General features: G+C 37.1%; 1 protein-coding gene across 1 annotated transcript in view; it reads left to right on the top strand.

The window, feature by feature from the left end:
• PATJ (PATJ crumbs cell polarity complex component) overlaps positions 1-20,935 on the top strand; it is a gene marked incomplete in the record, with an annotated part of 2,990,875 nt that overhangs the window by 479,935 nt on the left and 2,490,005 nt on the right. Inside the window, 1 exon segment of the mRNA XM_044085542.1 lies at positions 11,002-11,113. Within this exon segment, the coding sequence (XP_043941477.1) occupies positions 11,002-11,113 (112 nt within the window).

A 20,935-nucleotide genomic window follows, 5' to 3' on the forward strand; every position in this document is an offset into this window, starting at 1 on the left:
TTGTATTTGGTGTCAGTAACACAATCAAAGATAAAAAAGCGAAGTCTAGACAGGACACCTTTATATTACCTTACAATGAAACATCTCCTAAAATTGCGAGCATTATTCATGACATTTGGAATAGTGTTATTAGTAACAATGGAGAAGTATCGGAAGTGGTGGGCACATATCCTAAAATCACATATAGTAGAGGTAGAAATCTGAAAGATATTTTTGAAACTAGTACCAATAGTGACAATTTCAAAAGGTCAAGAATGAGTAAATGTGGAGCATGTCAGTTTTGCAAATACATTAACGATGGCCCTTACGTTGCTATAACGAATTTTGGAAAAACAATCAGATGTCCGGGCCACGGTAATTGTAATTCAACTATGGTGGTTTATGTTGCTACTTGCTCCACATGTCAAGCTTTCTATGTTGGCAAAACAATTAGGAAGCTCAGAGTACGTATAGCAGAACATGTCAGAGATATTAAAAAACACAAAAACACCAGTGCCTTATACAATCATAGCGTCAAATGTGCAAATTTTAAGAGATTTCTATTCTTTATTATTGACAGAACCCCACACAATGTACAGAAGGGGGGTGATGAAAAAGTCATTTTGGAAGCCAAGGAATGCCTTTGGCAACTTAGGCTTAATGCCTGTATGCTGCCAGGCATCAGTGATTCTGTTTCTATTTCTAGTGTACTTAAATTAAAATCATATTTTATTTAAGTATGATTTAAACATTTTTAATATTATAAATTTTGATCTATGACCATTTTTTAATTTTTTAACGATTGATTATTACTGGAAAAACATGTTATTGAAGAATGGACTTATACACATATATTTATATATTTATTTATTTATTTTATTATAAATAAATTAAGTATAATTTATTCAAGATATTACTGATGTAGATGGATCGTGGAAGTATTACACACTACTTATTTCACAATTCACAATTCATAATATATATTTAATAATTTATATTTTTAGTATATGTATATGAATTTTATATTTTAAATATGTGTACAATATGTGTAGAATCTGTGAGATCTATATCTTGTGAGATCAACAGCATGTTATAATTTCGGCTTTTATGTCTACTGTTTTATGCTTTTATCTGTTAAACTTTTCTATAATTTCATCGGTTAAATACTGGCAAACACTGTTAACTTTGATTAATCTGTATTTATATTTAGTGTTTATGAAACAATTACTAGAAAATGAAAGTTATGTTTTATTTAAGGTTTGCAGTATTGGACACACGTTTTGGGACTCCGAAATATTTCAATGTTTTTACACTGTTTCTCTAGATGTTTCTTTTATACTGTTTCTCCAGTGTCTTTACTAGTAATTATGTTATTATACAATTACATCATTAACCAATTAATTCATTCATTTAATTCCAACTATATAAAGGATGGCTTTTTAGTGAAGAATTTGTACTCTGAAGATGCCCTATACGATTGTGGGTGAAAGCGCTTAGTACGGAGGATTGTTGTCGCATTATTGTATTTTTTATTTTTTATTTTTATTTCATTAAAAAGTGGTACCAACCAACCAGTTTTCTAACGGGTTATTGAATTGACTTGTCAGCTTACTAGTTGTTCCAATATATATTTAACTTTACGGCAATCTTGACTGTAGTCTGGGATTTTCTGTTGCAGGTTGGATTTCTTAGCACATCTTGACTTGAGGAGTCTTCACAGAGAACATGGAGATCTAAACATCATGGAGAACTTGGTGGTCTGAACATGATTATATTTGGATATGTCCTGGAGCTTGTAGATTTGCCACAGAATGTGTTTCACTGATCAACCTATTTCAGCAGAGTCCTTGGGAGAGGTTTTGAAAGACCTGTCATCTTATTCAACTAAGAAGTGAAAGTTAAGCATATACTGTAATATCACATCTCTAGGAGTGATGTTCTTCATTCCACATTGCTGCAGTCCTAACTATTGGGTAGTCCGCTGTCCAGTCGGCCCGAATACCAAAGTATATGGCTGACGTCGGTCACGGCGCATTAGACTGACGTCAGTACGTCAGGGTACTAATGCGCATGACCGACGTCATATCCTCAGTCTTTTTTGCCGCATGGTCCGATGCAGAAGCAATTTTGCGAGTGCAGGTTGGCGTTCTGAAAGTTTCTGAAGTCAGAGTTTCAGACCGAATCAAAGTTGGCTAAGTACCCGTTGGGAATATTTTGGTTTTTTCTTGCCTCAGTATTTAACCGGATGTCAGAAAAGTGAATAACTGTATTTCTTGTGGGAAACAGATACCTCATAGGGATTACCATACTTTGTGTATACCTTGTTTAGGGCCTGAGCACGACGTTGTTGGATGCCGCTCTTGTGCAAGATTTAACAAACGCACTATTAAGAGAAGGTTAGACTGTGCCAGGTTAGTGTTTGGGAAGCGTTGTAATTATAAAATGCCGCCGGATGTTCCGGCCCGCTTCGCAAAAAGCGCAAGGATAAAGCAGCAAAGCCTAGAGTGGAAGAACCGACAGTCCCTGACGCCGGTTCTTTGGAAGGCTCAGTGGAGCCGGAGGTTCTGCCAGGTGTTTCTTTGGAGTCTCAGGGAGAGACTTTATTGTTACAGGATGTATCCTCTCAGGAAGTAGGCCAGGCTGAGGGGGCTTCTCAGGTGGCTGTTCTTCCCTCTCTTCCTAAGGTGGTTAGAGCCTCCCCCTCTGTTTCCAAGGCTTCTTTGAGAGGCAGGCCTAGTGTAACTTCAGTGGGGGTTTCTCCTAGTGCTTCAGGGTCTTTGCCTAAGAAACATATGCTTAAAATGGCAGAGGATTTGATTACTATGATTAGAGGTTCTATGCCCCCTCCTGATAAAAGGCCTAGGGTGGAACCTGAGTTTGAGAGTTTTGAGCACTGTTCGGAGGCTTCTGAGTCTTCGGCTGAAGACTTGCAGGACTATCCTCCTTATTCTGATTCTGATGTGGATGATTCTACTCCTTCAGCTTCTCCTCCTGAGGATTTTTCATTTTCAGAGACTCTGCATTCCATGAGGGAGCATTTTAAATGGGAAGGTCAAGATTTCTCTGATTCCAGAAAGAGGCTTAGGGAATTCTTGTTTTTACCCCAGCATAGGCCTTTAGCTATACCTCTGGTTCTGAATGTGGTGGAAGATGTTTTTACAGAGGCTTCCCTGAATCCTGATTCTTTGCCTCCTGCACCAGTTAAACCGGATAGGTACTATAGGGTGCCTGAAGCTCATAAGTATCTTTTAAGAGTCCTAGGGCAGACCCGGAAACTGTCTCTCAGGGGCCTAAAGGTGTGAAGGCTTCTGTGGTTAAAAATCCTGTTCCTCCTGATAAAGAGGCAAGGGCTTTGGATAGATGGGGAAAGAAAGTGTATACTTCTTCTACTTTAGCCATGAGGGCATTGAATTGTCAGTTTCACATGTTAAAATATCAGAATTACCTCCTTTCACAATTGAAATCTAAGGTGGATGCTCTGGCAGAAGGTATTGTGTGTAAAGAGTTGCAGGATTTAGTTCATGTGTCTGAACAAGTGGGTAAACATTCCTTGCAGTGTGGTTTTGATGCTGTGCAGGCCTCCTCGAGGGTGGCTGCCACTGGTTCTGTTCTTCGTAGGCACGCCTGGTTGAGAGATCAGAACTTAGCTGAGCATGTTAAGACAAGGATTTTGGATGCTCCTTTACAGTCTGATGTGTTGTTTGGTTCGCCTGTTGAAGCAGTTTTAAAGAAAATGGAGGACAAGGCTAAGTCTATGCAAACTGTTAAAGATTTTTTGCAGGTGCAGCCTCCAAGTTTAGTAGAAATTGGCCTACTAAGGGGTGGACTTATCCTGCTTATGATTCCCAGTCTAGGGGTAGGTCTAGACGTGGTAGGGGCAGAGCTCAAGGTTCTTTTAGGCCTAGGACAGGAGTTCACCTGCTCAGACTTCTGGTGAGGGCAGGGGTCAGTCCTTTCGTAAGCAGACCCAATGACCTGCCTTTTCAGCTGCCAGTACATTCTCGCCTGGCAGCACCTCTGGGAGGAAGGCTGTCTCTTTTCAAAGAAAATTGGGATTTAATTACCCAAGACAGATGGGTTCTGGATATCATTCACCACGGTTACAGGTTTTATTTCCATACCTTGCCTCCTTTCAAAGGCATGCCAGACATTCCTCCTCTACAAAGAACAGAGGCTCACAAGCAAATTTCTCTGTTGCTCCAAATAGGAGCCATTCAGTCAGTTCCTGTGCCAGAAAGGCCTAGGATTTTATTCTCGCCTGTTCCTAGTACCAAAGAAGGGGAACACGTGGAGACCAATTCTGGATTTATCTATCCTCAACACTTATCTGGACATTCCCAAGTTCAAAATGTTGACGTTACAACAGCTTTTACCTCTGCTGGGCAAAGATCACTGGATGGTAACTTTAGATCTCAAGGAAGCTTACCTTCATGTGCCTATAAGGCTAAGTTGCAGGAAGTATCTGCGTTTTCGAGCTGGAAATTCTCATTATCAGTTCTCTGCATTGCCCTTTGGCTTATCCACTGCGCCCAGAGTATTCACAAAGGTTCTGGCTCCAGTGATAGCTTACTTCAGGCTAAAAGGAATTCAAATCTATCCTTACTTGGACGACTGCCTAATTCTGGCTCAAGAACAGGAAGACCTTCTACAGCATTTGGAATATGTTATAGCAGTGCTAAGATGCCTAGGGTATTCTGTGAACGAAATAAAGTCCAGTCTAGTACCCTCTCAAGACATGTGCTTTCTGGGTGTGAGACTGAATACAGCAGCCCAGATGGCCTTTTTAACCCCGGACAAACAAAAGAATCTATCCAGTTACTTCCATCAACTATCTCTTCAGTCCGGGCTGACTGCAAGGACAGTCCTTCAAGCCTTAGGGTTCATGGCATCTTGTATTCTGGTGCTTCCCAATGCCAAACTGCATATGAGGAAGCTACAATGGTATCTAAAAATCTATGGACACAGCACTGCCAGGATTTGGACACTGTCATTCAAATAATACCTTGCATTCAAAAGGAATTTTTGTGGTGGGCTCAGGAATGTCACCTAAACAAGGGACTCTCTGTGACCCGCCAGAGGCGAGTCAGATTCTAACGACAGATGCCTCAGACATTGCTTGGGGAGCTCATCTAGATGGAAAATGGATACAAGACAAGTGGCCTGCCAGACTACAGCATCTACATATCAACATGAAAGAGATGTTAGCAGTCCAGTTTGCATTAATGGCTTTCAAGGAGTTACTTCTTCCAGGGCAGGTGTTGATTCTAACAGACAACACAACTGTCATGTGGTACATCAACAAACAAGGGGAACACATTCTTACCCATTGTGCAGGCAAGCAATGATTTTATGGGAGACTGCGCTCAGCTTGCAACTAACTCTTCAGGCAAGGTTTCTGCCGGAGCACAGAACTCCTTAGCAGATGTGTTAAGCAGGCAAATCATGGATCCCCACGAGTGGAAACTGGATCTTCATGTATTTCAAAAATTGACAGTGTCATGGGGAACTCCAGACATAGATCTGTTCGCTTCTCCACTAAACCACCAGCTGCCAAAGTTTTGCACGAAGGGATTTCATCACACAGCTTGGAAAGTGGATGCTCTTTCTTTCAGTTGGAAAAATCTTCATGTGTATGCTTTTCCACCTCTTCCTCTTCTCCCAAAGGTACTTCTAAAGGTCAGACAAGACAAGCCAAGGATGATTTTAATAGCTCCGGATTGGCCTCGGCAGCACTGGTACCCATTACTGAGGAGTCTGGTAAGGAAGCCTCCATGGCCTTTACCCTTGATTCCACATCTGTTGTCTCAGAAGGACGGTCGTCTGCTCAATGTCAAGCTTCACTCTCTTCATCTAACAGCCTGGCATATTCTGTTTTGAAAGACAGCAGGTCTCAACTTCCTCAACAAGTTTTAAATGTGATTATGGAAGCCAGAAGACCTAGTACAAGGAAAGTGTATGCAGAAAAATGGAAGAGATTTTTATTTTGGACTGCAGCAAAGAATTTGGAGATTTCGGAGCCTAATTTGAGTGTGGCTCTTCAATATCTTACTGAGTTATTGGACAAAGGTTTGTCTTTCTCTTCCATTAAAATTCATGCTGCAGCAATTTCAGCTCACTATGATTGTGACCCACCATTGTTTTCACATCCTTTGTTCAAGCAATTTCTTAGAGGGGCAAAGAATATAAGACCCCACGTAGAGCTCCTACTCCTGCTTGGGATCTCAATTTTGTGTTGGAGAAACTTACTCTACAACCTTTTGAGCCTCAAGGCTACTGCTGAACTGAAATACTTGTCATGGAAGACTGCTTTTTGTTGGCCATTACTTCTGCAAGAAGGGTTTCTGAGTTACAGGCCCTTATGGCGGTTGAGCCTTTTGATTTTTCATAAGGATAGGGTATCATTACGTACTAATCCTTCCTTTATGCCTAAGGTGGTTTCTAGTGTGGCTTTAAACCAAACTATTCATTTGCCTACTTTCTATGCAGATCCCCAAAATAAAGGGGAAAAGATTTTGCACACTTTAGATGTACACAGGCAATTGCGTTATTATTTAAGCAGGACTAAGGATTTTAGGCAGTCTCAGCAGTTGTTGGTTTCTTTTGCTTTGAGTTCGCAGGGCAAGCCTGTGTCAAAACAAACTATTTCTAGGTGGATTGGGTTCTGCATTGCATTTTGTTATTCCCATCATGGCAAGGAGATTCCAGCTGGGATTAGGCCTCATTCCACTAGGGCTACTGCCACTTCAACAGCATTTCTAAGGGGGGTGGCAACTAAGGATATTTTGGAGGCAGCTACTTGGAGTTCAGTGCATACTTTCTCTAAGCATTACCACCTTCCTCTCTACTCTAAGTCTAGGGCTGGTTTTGCCACAGCTATTTTGCAAGGCATGTTATCAGCTCCTGCTTCCTTATGATTTGCCAGCCTCCCTTACCTCTGCTTTGGGATTCTACCCAATAGTTAGGACTGCAGCAATGTGGAATGAAGAACATAGTACAGTTTTGTACCTACCATAAATGTAGATGTTCGAGGATCCACATTGCTGCAGTCCAATTTACCCTCCCTCCTTCCCCTCTGTGTTTAGGGGTGGTTGTGTAGGTGAGATTATATTCTGGTACCTTTGTATATATTGTATATATTTTTGGTGCAGGTATGTTTGGTGTGTTTTGGTTTTGGCCTTGTCTTTTTAGGGTCCTCTGACATCTGGGGCAAGAAAAGACTGAGGATATGACGTCGGTCATGCGCATTAGTACCCTGACGTACTGACGTCAGTCTAATGCGCCGTGACCGACGTCAGCCATATACTTTGGTATTCGGGCCGACTGGACAGCGGACTACCCAATAGTTAGGACTGCAGCAATGTGGATCCTCGAACATCTACATTTATGGTAGGTACAAAACTGTACTTTTCTGTCCTCCCTAAGAACTGCTTGACCAGTCGGTGCTGGAATCCAGTTCAGCCCTTCACAAGGTCATGATGCAGAGATGTAGCTTGGCTATCCAGACCTTCTCATGTTGCTAAACGCCTCCCACTATGTACTGTAACAGCATCCCTTCTCCAGATCTGAGTTAGCCAAGCTGATGCACACCTAAGACATTTACTGGGAAATGATGAGAAATGAAAATTTGGACTGGAATGTTAAGTGGCATGGATACATTCCTACAGATGTATTGTTTTGGTAAGTATGGGCATTTTGTATCAGATAAAAGTAAATCAATCCTCCATAACTCATAGGGAAGAGTCCCAAGCTGTCTCATATGGATAAACTCTAGGACAGAATACCCCTAATAACAGTAGCCCCAGAGAAGGATGTAGACCTAGACCCCAAAACCAGCTTTTATTTCACAAATGTAGTAAGGGATAGCCAAGTAGTAACTATACAGACATTGTATACAGTGACATGCTGAAAGAAAGTTGTGGACATGACCATATGCTTTCTAGAATGTTCTTTTAGATGCTTAGGCAAATATTTGTGAAATATAGCATACTTTAATGCCCTGAGCAAACCACCTTGCTTGTGTAAACTTTGAGGTCTTCTGACATAGGAATTAATAACCAGGAGAAACAAAATGTATAAATGCCTCAAGTGACTTGTTTGTGTTACAATATTATTTCCCTCTGAACATCCATACAGGTCAATGAGATATCCTCACAGTTAGCATATTTAAGAAAGAAAACAAGAAAGTAGTCTAATTTAAATTAGCCTCAATTCTGTGTTTGGGCATAAAGGAAGGATTAGATATAATGGTGATTTGATTTTTATGAAGAACCATGTAATTCAGAAATGCACCTGGTAATCATAGTAAAGGGTTTGCCAACACTGACAGTTAAGCTCAGCAGGAGTTGCTGGTTCAAAGGAGCTTGAGGAAACCACGTCACAACGAAGTACAGATTCCAAACAGGCACTGGATCACATAATGTGGCCAAAACAGAAGGACATCTTTTGAAAGGCTGTGAGCACTTTAACTGTGGTGGAAGTCTGAAATAGCAACCAGGTAGCCTTTCACAGAAGATTAACTTCACCTGTTGAAAATTCCAGTGCGATAGTTGATATTGACATAGATAGGAAAAGAAAAGTGATCCATTCTCCATCTTAACCCAGAACACATCTGTTTGTCCATTTATGTTTTTCTGGTACTATTTTTTTAGAAGTAAAGAGTATAGATATAGCTCTCGTGGGAAAGCCAAGATTACTAGCAGCTACTGTAAGTGGAGAGGCCAGTTGCAGAGATGCGGATAGTGAATGTCTGAGTGGGACTTCCCTAGCATATTGGAGAGTAATTGTTTTATTGAATTAAAGAAAATTGTTTTCTTCAGAAGATGAGGCAGCAGCAGGGGGAGCCAGCAAATGGCCTCTGCACCACTGAAGAATTGAGGGAACAATCATGAGGCATGAAAATACCCCTGCTAAGCTTGTGTGTTAATGAACTGTTTCTTGTAGGATGTTACCTGCCACCAGGAAACATTTTGTGAAACTGACTCATTCCCACACACTCATAAACTATAAAGCTGCCATATTTTCCATCTGTAGGGAGATAAATCCCAGAGACTGGGAGTCTTGGGAGACCTGAAAGGACAAGAGAACTGTCCTCATCACCAGAATGTTGACATGACATGAAAGTTCATCTGAAGTTTGTGCACCTTGAACCTTCAGCCCATTGTAATGCCCCACCCCTGAGCTAATGCGTCTGTGATCTGTTTCCTAGGAGAGGGAATGTAGAATGCACTGCCTGAGAAGACATTGTTGTTATTCATCCAACACAATAGAGTACTGCAAGCAGGAGAGAGATGGACCTCGCACTGCATCACGTCTATATTCTGGGATCACTTTACTCTCAGATGGCTGCTGCTATATCAGAGCCAGTATTTTAAAAACAGGAATGCTGTAACCATGAAGGAAGTGATATGAATAGAAACATTGGACATTAGTACCCAGTTCCTTTCAATAGGGAGACTCATCCTGCACAAAAGTGTGTCTGGATTGCAGGCTGTTAATATAAGGCTCTGAAATGACTGCAGTTAAAACTTCAGTAAGTTGTCCATGATTCCCAGAGACTGTGAGAAACTCATCAGAGATACCTTCACTGAGTTAAGCCAGTTTCAAGGAAGAACAGTGGATGTGGTAATCAGTAAGTACTTGTAATTTGTAATGCATTTTCAAATGGTTAAATGTGTTGCCAGATGAAAACATTGTAGTGTAATTACAATCAGATTGCTTTACTCATGTTTTCAGAGTGAACTTTTTTGTGAAATTGCAAAGGACTACAAATAATTACATTTTGTAAAACAAAGTTGCATTAAAGATATTTTGTGTAAGAGTATCAACACTCTGTTTATATAATAGTCACAGTTTCTCCAAATGTGTCAGACTAGGATCTCCTCTGTTTAAAAAGCAACTATTGAGAGAGAATCACATTGCATGATATTAAGTGTGCACATGTATAAAGTTGTCACTTTGAAGGCCTGCTACTATTATAATGTTTTGGAGCATTGCATACCTAGTAGTCTATGCAGTAATCTAGTTTCACCTATTTAACAATTCATATACACTATAACCTTTTACTTGACGTACTGAAACTGAAAAATGTGGAATAGTGACTGTCAAAGTAAGGACTAACTTGCTAATATTAGATTCACAATCTCACCCAGTTAAAAGACACGGTCTTCAGGAATATATTATAAATAACAACACACTGGCAGCTTGTACCAGTCACTCTCCCACCTTTCTGAATTGTAAAGGATTAATATATATGCTGCAGTATGCATGCTCATGAATTATTTTTCTTTTGTCAGCTGGCCTAGGTGAGCATATTGCTGCAGCACATACACTTAAATGCAAAATAGGGAGTATTAGACAACCAAGTGATTCTAGCATTGATATGCTCATATGAGATAGAGGAATGTTCCAGCTCTGTATAGGAGTGAAAGATGTAGTATACGAATACTGGAAGCACTTTTAAGTGGTTCCAGGAAATGAAATTCCCATAATGTTAATTCCTTGTATCGTTGAAAACTGGTTGCACTTTATTGTTTTTAATTCATTTTTGTCTCATGCATATTCAGTTGTAAATAAAATTTCCTCCTATTTTCTGAGGAGTTTGCTGTAGCGTTTTCATCATACACAGCTGAGCAGATATACACACACATGTAAGTACCACTTTTTGCTACTTGAAAGTGGTGTAATAAACTAAATTTGAAATTTTAACTTGTTATAACAGCTGGCAAGAATTCAATTAAGTATTCCTACTATACTTTAGAATAGTATTAGTAAATTAAATGGGTAAGTATGATTTGGTTTAAATTCAGATGTTTGTACAATGTTTGCAGGTTTAAAGTTGTGATTCTGCGTTGTTTTTTATGGACATTTCAGGATAAAATATATGTTTTGTTTTAGAATGTTTACATTCTGGCTAAGGGTATGCTTATGTGACTGTAATGAATTTTTAGTTAGGTTACTCAATAATCTGATAGAAATTACATTAAATTAATGTGACATTTCTGATTTTCTTTCTCTCATTTTCAGGGTGAGGAGTTTAATCAGAAACTGTCATCTTACTCCGTTTATGTTAATGGTTACAAAACTGAGCCAAAATCGTTTGAGAAGACTGTTATACTGAAAAATGAACTGGATTTAGGTTTGTTTTTGTTTTGCATCTCATTAAACAAACGGGTGTCAATATGCGACATGATGTTGCTGAAAATAGGTTTCAGCATTCAGATTGGTTTGTGTTATGTTATTGTAAGAGTATTTCATGGGATAATTGTAATCAAGTCTCAGTGGCTTTTTATATTATTATTTTCAAATGACTGTGCAAATATGAATCAGTATTTTGCTTCTGCTTGTGTCCTACTTGTAGTTGCCTCATAGCCAGTCTGACTTTCCACTAATAAGTGCAACATCAGCAGTGAAGATCCAGATTAACACCAGATAAAACAAAAATATCAGGTAGACACCACTAAAGGAAGCCCAAAACACACAAAGCAAACTTTGATAAAAATAGGCGAATCACCATAGGAGAACAAATAAAATGAATAGTAAAACTTTATTCCAGCAATCAGTCGAATTCTCAGGTACAGGACAAGTGCTTTCAGCTTATAGCCTTCTTCAGATCCTGAGGATTATGGTTCTGAGATCTCTCTTAAAAAAACTGTAAACCAATCAAAGACTGAAAATGTCCAATCAAAAAGTTTAATTCAACTTTAAGACTGACAGATCCAATTAAAGACAGTACTCTTTATCCACTTTTCTTTGCCGTCCAATCCTAGTTGCAGAAACTTTCAATCTTTAACTTTTCCGTCTATCAGAGGCAATAATTCTTCCTTCCTATGTTGAATCTCCTCTTATCAAATAGCAGACTGTGTGCTCCAATTAGGACATTCCTTCATCTTCTTCATAGCCACTCTTGTAATTGTCAAGACTTCCTGGTTTCCTCAAGCAAATAACATGAATGAAACACTTAATACTTATTTTTCAGACTGATTCCTTATTTTTATTAAACAAATATAGGTTTCTTATATTTTCAGCATTATTTGTGAAACCTTTTACAATCTCACAACTTCAGTATTTGCCACTTTATTGTGCTAATCCACCAGTTAGACTCATTAATCCTGGCCATATTTCCTTATTAGCCAGTCATAGCGATGTATTCATATTCAGAACTTCGTGTACTTTCAGTATTTAAAACCTCTCACAATTTCATAACTTCAATATTCATTAATTATTAGCATTGCATTCGTCCGCCAGTTAAAAACATTAATCCTGGCCATATTTCTTTTATAACCAACCATAATGCATTTTTCGTTTGGTAGTCAAGGTAACTCCTTTGTTAAAGACAGTTTCAACTACTTGTATTGCGCAGCCAATAGTCTACGGTAAACATAACTTCCAACCAATCTAATCTTATTGCTTCTTCTTCTTCTTCAACAATTTCCAATCGCAAACAAAACTTCTGTTGACCATTCAGTTACTCCTCATATATCGGCAACATCCAATCCGACGCAAGACTTCTGTTGTCCAATCCAGTTCTACTACTATTTCTCCTACTTCAGCAGCTTCCAGTCATGCGCAAAGTTGCGTCAGCCAGTTGTTTATTCTTCCTATAATGACAGCATCCAATCATGTGCCAAGCTTCTATTACCCAATCACTTTTACTTCCTGTATCAATAAAACCCATTATTATTATTGATACAGGAAGTAAAACTATTCTAGAAATACAATTCAATAGAAATACGGTATTTGATGTTTTAGATATTAATTAGTTAAGTATTTTATAATTAATAGTTAATATTTCTATAAAATGGCACTGTTTTTTCCTTACTGATGTACTCCTAGAAGGCATTTCTTGCTGAAGCGCTAGAGACTTGAGACGTTCTTGTTAATAAAGTGCAAGCTGGTGACTTTTATATTTTTTACTGGCCTTTTTGTCGTATTTTCATACTTTTGGGACTTTCTTGTATTGTTGTTGCTATTACATGGCCAGTGATCCTAATAACCAACTACTGAGGATTCTGAGAGATGAGAGTATGGATGTTACTCAAAAAAGCATGGATCAGTATGTGCTATCTAACCGAGAGACATCTTTAGGAACTGGTTTGAGGGTTGAGCAGAATTTTATCAACTGGGAACATGTTATTGAAGTTGGTTGTAAACAATGTATAGCCAATCCTTTTGACTGTGTAAGTAAGAACCACTCTGTTTCTTTTTCCACGGATGTGCCTGATGTCATTTACAAGCTAGAACAGCGTATGATGAAAGAAACTGAAGTTTATCTTAACATTTTGAGCCTGCAACGTTATATTCAGCTTGACATTACACCGAGGGGGCTGCGTGCCTTTAAAAATCCATCTAAACCTTTTGATGTTTCAAATTAAGTAGAAAAATGGCTTCAGGCTAGATGGATTGCAGCTGTCCATCAGTGTGCCACTGAGTGGGTAAATAGCTCTATAGAATGGGACACTTTATTGCAGTGAAAGCTGAAGGAAGAAATTTCTACTTTGTGTAATTCTTTGGCAGCTAAAATTAGTCCTGCTTGCTTACATACCCAGCTAGTTGACATTAATGACAAACTGATTGATCTTGAACAGCATCTCATGAAAAAGAAAAAAAACAAAGCTACAAAGAGATTCAAGGGACTACAGTAACCATAAGGCTTTCATTTGGAAGCAAACAAAGACCAAACCACGTCAAGAGCTTGTTAATAGTGCCAAAAGGGATTATAATGGTGCAGGCAGTTCACATCAAGTGTTTTCAGACACTTCTAGAGGCTCTACAGACTGGGATATGGATGACCAGCAATATCCACCTTTGCCTCAAGTCCAAAAGCCTCAATATTTGAATAATAATTTTCAGAATGGTAAGAGAACAGCAGATTCGGAAAGAAGCACCGGGGATTGTTTTTGCCATCAACAACAAACTTTTAGTAATAGAGGAGCTTATCAACAGCATAACAAAAGGGACTAGATGAAATTGAATTTATGCATTGTGATTTTGGTTTAAACGGTGAGAATAACATTGTTATACATTTATCACAAGTGGAATTGAGTGAAATACAGATGTATATCTTAAATAAGGGTCTTAAATTTGTACCTACTGTGATGCCTAGACCCTACATGTTTAAACTTGAAGTATATAGAATGTGTAGAAAATTACATTTGCTTAACTATTTTTCTAGAAATAACTCAGATGCTGGCATTAATGATACTTGAATTTCTACTGAAGACATTTCAGATGCAGATGACAGTTTGTATTCATGTTCTTCTGATATAGATGAGTTAAATGGTTACTGCTATCTTGACACTACATCTGTAAAATGCCCCAGTGATTTTGTCCCACCTTTTCTGCATGAGGGTGTGCAACAATTTTCAGCTATGGTCAACTTTTCTTTAGAACATAAATGCAAAGAATTTATGCAAACGGAATTATTTTTCTTACAATTTATCAAAAGATGAATGGAAAATTCTTAAATATGGGAGAACAACATGAAATGGTGTCTAAACCCTCTAACAATGGGAATCATTTAATAGTAATGCATGCTAATCAGTACATGGAAATGTGCATGGAACATCTTAGTAATACTGAAGTATATGTTAAGGTGACAGTAAGTGGACAAAAAGAATTTCAGCATTTACTTTTTAAAGGTTACAGACTTGGGTATTTTTCTAAACAAGGAGTAGATAAAAAAACTATATAATGAAAATAATTCTATAGCATATTTTTACTGTTTACCCAAGCTTCATAACAGCATGCATCACCCCCCAGGAAGGCCCATTATCTCTGCTACTCATTTTTTTTTTACGAAACATAGGTGTTATTTCTGCATAGTTATTTATTACTCTATGTAATGATGCTACCATCATTTATAACATATTCTTGATTTTTTTAGATAAAATTAAAGCCATTGAGTTGACTGAGGACATGTATTGGGTGTCTGTTGATGTTAAAAATGTATGCACTTCTATACAACATCGACATGGTTTAGAAGCTACTACGTTTTTCTTAGGAGACAGTCCACTAAGTAATTATGTATTAGAACTGAGAGAATTTTGTCTGACTAATAATTATTTTTGTTTTTGTGAAGATATTTATGTTCAGAAAATAGGCACTGCAATGGGTGCATCATTTGTATCTGCCTATGCTAATCTTTTTATGGGCCTTTATGAGGTGAAATATTTATATAGACATACATTTTTAGAACTTGTGTTGTTTCCTATTATAGATTTATAGATGACCTAGTATTTTTGTGTATGGGTGGGATGACTAATTTATCTGCCTTTGTTAAAGATCTGGATGCAAACGGGTTTCAAATAAAATATGATGGACTTCAACAGGACCAAACTATAAGTTTTCTGGATATTGATTTAACAGGTGTAGTGGGGGAAACATTTAAACTAAAATTCATTGAAAGTTTGACAACAGTAATCATTTCTTACATAGAACCAGTTGCCATCCATCTCATCTGCTCAATTCTTTACCTCATGGAGAGTTACTGAGAGTCTACAGACTATGTACTGATGAAAAGGGTTATACAAGGAAATGCATTCTTCTATAAGTATGTTCTTGAGAAGGGGTTATTTCATGAAAGATATCCAGAAGGCACTGGTTAAACTAAAAAAATAATTAATTGGTACAAAAAAATTGTCAGCAGCCAGTACCTCTGTTATGAAACACTACAGAATATATACTGGCAGTAATACTAGACAAGATAAGTTAGAAGTCAGGCAGATGTATATAGTTATTTCTTACAATGTTTTTTCTCATGAACAAGTTAAGATAATCAAGCATTTGTGGTAATTTTTATTTAAATTCAAAGTATTTTGTGATACATTATACAGATTTCCTATATTTTCGTACACAAGAGGTAGGAACATACAGGACATTATTGTACACAGTGAATTTGTTAAGCCAGTGGATAAGTTATTCAGCACTTTAGGTATACTGGGCACTAGTGGTTGTACTAGATACTCAGCATGCAAATATGTTGTTAATATTTTTAGTTATATCCATGGTGTTCCCTTTAGTCCTAAAGGACATTTTACTTGTGTAACATCTAATGTTATTTATGTTCTCAGATACTCCTGCAGTCTCTTTTATATAGGTGAAACTAAGAGCATTTTTAAATTGAGACTGCGGGAGCACATTAGAGATATAAAAATGGCAAAAGTTGCTAGTCCTTTTGCCATACATTTTAAGTTGTTTCACAATAGCAGTGCAGACTCTCTGCAAGCCAGCATCCTAGAACAAGTTAATTGGGGTGTAGGCAACTCTGAGTTTAAGAATAAACTTCATTTGTTATATAAAGAAAGTATTTATATTTTAAAATACAATACTTTAAGCCCTTGTGGACTTAATCCTGAATGTTCATGGAAACTTTTGATACAATTGTTTTCTAAGTACAATAGAAATACAGTATTTAATGTTTTAGATATTAATTAGTTAAGTGTTTTATAATTGATAGTTAATATTTGTATAAAATGGCACTGTTTTTTCCTTACTGATGTACTCCTAGAAGGCATTTCTTGCAGAAGCACTAGAGATTTGAGACGGTCTTGTTAATAAAGTGCAAGCTGGTTATTTTATATTTTTTACCAGCCTTTTTGTCATATTTTCATTTCTTAGATTGAAAGCAACTATTATGGAATCTGGCCCCTTTTGTTTTTCAATTCACCTGAGTATTGCAGTTTTAAAAACACAGGTCTCTTAAAATATTGTTTCACTTATGTCCTCGTTTTCAGTCTATCCATCCAGCTTTGGATGGCTGCATAGAGGCTGCTGTTCTTACCAGAAGTAAACCCTAAAACAAATCCCACTTGTGGAATCTTCACCTAATCAGGGTGAAGATCTATTTAGAAGAATTAGACGGGTGTAATCTCATTAGAAGAATCATGGCCAAAATCAGGAAAAGTAAATCCCTTAATGACAAGTGAACTCTTATACAACTAAACAAGAAACGAAGAAGACTAATTAAGTCCAACAAGGTGAAGCATGAGGTCAGGATAGCCTTACATGCTATGGGCAATCCGAAGACTGCCTTCAGTTACATCCAGATTCTTAGAGGTAACAGACAACATTGTGCTGAACTGGTGAACAGTAACACCTACACTAATCAGGGTGGCATTGCAAATCTGTTGGCTTACATATTTTTAATTGCTAACATTATACATTTCTTATAACATATCCAGCCATTGTCAAACAGTACATAGTTTATTGAAGTCCTGCCTTTTTTAAATCTTATTCATCCTGCAAAACTTAATTCTGTATGTATTGTCCCCACAATCTCCATTTTTTATATGTAATTTGCTCCTACCCATTTTTAAAGATCCCATTTCCAGTTGTATTATCTCTATTACTGTATTCACCACTTATAGTGCAGTTGGTTTAGACAATTTCCATGTTCTAGTAATTTCCTTTTTGGCAGCCACCTTAATTAGACTCAGCAACTCCTTACTATGTCTAGGCAATTTCTATTCTGTATCATAGATCAAAAACCATTTTATTAGTTATACCAGTTTGCTCACCCAGTATTTCTGATAGAGTAGTCTGTAGAGAATTTTAAAGTCTAACAACTCATTTCACTCCCAAAAATATGTTCCCAATTATCTCTTTCTTCTCCATCACGCCTTCAAGATTTGCTGTTTATCTGAGGAAAAATTATTTGGAGTCTATGTGAGGTATAAAAATCCCTATGTAAACACTTACAAGCAAAGATTCTAAATTTCTAAACTTTGTTGCATATTTGTGAGTTGTACATATACCATTGTTTCTTTGTGAATTACTTATCCAAGCTGTCTTCCCAATTCTTTCTAACCTCCTCTGCTTGATTTTTACAGTTATCATGCAGCATTTTATATGATCTACTAATTATCCCTTTTTTAACAGCAGCTTCTGTTCTAGATTCTACTAAAAGCTATACCAGTGCTGGTCTTTCACTTAGGATCCCCCTCTTTGCCTATACTCTGATATCAATCCTTGATAAGGAAGGCATTCTCTAGCTTGCAATCCAAATAAATTCTTGGCCACTTCCCATTCTGTTATCTTTCCTTTTCTAATTATTTGCTCCCAATACTTTGTTTCCTTTGCTAGTTTTCTCCAGTAAATTCCAGCCCCCTCTTGCCTATTGTCTATATCCCTAATTGCAGTCATCCTTATTGGCAGAATCTCCTTTCTCCATTCCTGTGTTGGCTTAGTTCTTAGAGGAGTACTTGCTACTTTATGAGTATAATATTCTGTATGGTCTTTGCTATTCTCCTTAAGGATCTACTTCCAAAATCTCAGTCTTTCCTTGTATTTTGAGCTTCTTCCCTGTTTTGTCATCATCCCTTTCCACTTTGAAATACATGTTTATACTTTGCTATTTATACAAGTCTTAATTATGTAGTTCTGAAACACTTCTTCAAATCAAGTAATCCCAAACCACCTTGTTCTGTTGGAAGGATCAGCTTATCCCACTTGTCTGTTGCCATCTTCATCTCCCAGATAAAATCCTTCAACTTTTTTTTTTTATTGGTATGTGCAGCTTCACCTTTGCCATTCCTTTAGCCATTACAGGCATAAACACTTTATAGTCATAAGTTAGAATTGAAATGGGCTTATATGAAGCTAGAACTGATGGGTTTTTACCATCTTTAAGTATCATAGCCATCACCACTTTCTTCCAGGATGTTGGTGCTTCTCCTTTTAAATCACGGTTAAACAAAGCCTTCCACATCTTTATCAGTTTTTTCCATCCTAGCTTCCACATTTCGATAGGAATGCCATCTATTCCTTGGGACTTTCCTGTAGATTGGTTATACATCATCATTTTTATCTCATCTCCTCATATCCTAGCTGTTAGTAATTCAGCCCTATCTACCAAAAACCTTGGCATATTTAATTCTTCCATTAATGTTTCCATTTGTACCTTTTCTTGATTTCCATATTTCTCTGCTTTGTACAGATTTTCATAAAATTCCAAAATATTTCTAGTACCTCTACATGATTTCTGTCTGCCTTCTTTGTTATAAGCTCCCTAATCTTGGTGTAAACCTTTTCTACTTTCTGTTGCCACAGTCATTGGGCTAAACATTTTTGTGCTCGTGAGTTATTATCACAAAACATTTGCTCAAAAGCCGTCTTTCTAAACTCATTCATATTATTGAGGTAATCCCTTATTTTCTGTTTGGCATTCTTCAGTTGCTCTTCCTCTTGTTCTGAGAGATTTCCACTATTCTGCAGTAACCTTAACCTTTGTCAGTCCCTCTAAATAAGTCTTGTTACTTCTCAACCATATCTCTCTTTCATGTCCCCTCTAGTTTTAAAAACTCCACTTTAATTTTATCCCACTCCCTAGCTATATTTTCAGAAGAAAATTATATCTTCCCTAATAACTCCTGAATAATTTCCACTATCCATTCCTTAAATTCCTCTCTTTTTAAAAGATAAGTGGGAAAGTGCCAATGTCTCATTTTTATTTCATTACCTTGCATTTTTATTTTAGTTGTTATTGGTGCTTGATCCAAAATAGTTATTGGATGCATATTACAACCTTCAATTAAATGCAAATGTTCCTGTGAAATATAATTTCTGTCTGGCCTAGCCTAGTTTTTATATCTTGGAAAATATGTAAATTCAGTCTGAACTCCTACTACCAAATTCACATCTTCCATGCTAAATATTTTCAAAAATCTACCCTCTTTTGTTATATTTTCTCTTTTGTCCCCACCCCTAGATGCATCCTTACTACTGCAAATCAAATTCCAGTCCATGGTTATAAGTAATATTCCCTGCTAAAAGCTGATTATTTCTCAGAATTTTTTAAGCTCCATTATAGCAGTTATTGGTGTATAATAAATACATGCCAGAGTAGTCCTCTTCCCTTGCCAGTAGCACCTTAGTACTAAAAATGTATCAATATTATAGTTTTCCATCTTCTGTCACTATTGGAGTTCCTCTTGCAATTAATATAAGTACTCTCCTTTTCCATTGTCCCTTATATTCAGCTGAATAACCATCATGAAGTCCTTTCTTTATCAAATTCACATACTCACTTCTTTCCAAAAGTGGCTCCTGTAGCTTAACTATTTAGACTTTACATTTCTTTTGATGGAGTTCACTACTATTTCTTTTTTGTATACATCTATGAGACTATTTACATTTAAAGATAATATAGAAATTGTTATTGTATTAAGTATGTTAAGTTATTACTCCCACTTATGTATAACCACTTCTTTTAAATGTCTAATATCAGCTTTTGTGTTACATGCATACACTGTTTGGCAGGTTGATTTTTTTATACCTTTGTTTCTTGTCATATCCATTTATACCTATGTCACATCTTAGAAAAACTGTTTGATTTAATGAAAACCCTCAAAAAAACACCTCCAGAATATCCCTAAAAACTATTAACTTAATACGAACACACAAAACTGTGTGCATCTGCAAATACTGAAATTTAACCCTTCTGATAGGGACAATGTCCCAGGCTGACCACCACAATCATAGACTTGGATTAACCTATAAGGAAGGTTATCTATGCTAATTTGCATGGTACAGCCTGTACTTCTACTTCCACTAAGTGTTTGTTTGTCTTATCTTTATTCCTGTCCCAGATTAGAAAAACAGTTGAATGCTTTCAGAAAACATCATCTCCTAGCCATTGAAGAGAAGTCATTGAAATAAAGAATTATTTTATTTTATTTTATTTTATTTTACATTTGTTGACCAGGCTAGTCTAACTGGATATATGTGCATTTTCTGTAGAGGCCCGGGGAGATAAGCTCCAAGACATGAATAAAATATAAATAACAAATTACAAAGTACAAAAAGCAAAAAAAAAAAAATTTGTAAGAAAAAAAAATAGCAAAAATAGTAAATAAATGTAATAAAAATAACCAAGCAATGGTAATATGTGCAGTAAGGCATAGAGGTTAGCACTAGGTTTGTAAAGAGGACAAGAGTCATAAACAGTGCAAAAAGAAGGTAC

Source organism: Protopterus annectens, chromosome 10.part0, assembly GCF_019279795.1.
Source record: "Protopterus annectens isolate FY-2018-M chromosome 10.part0, PAN1.0, whole genome shotgun sequence".
NCBI classification, from domain to species: Eukaryota; Metazoa; Chordata; order Ceratodontiformes; family Protopteridae; genus Protopterus; species Protopterus annectens.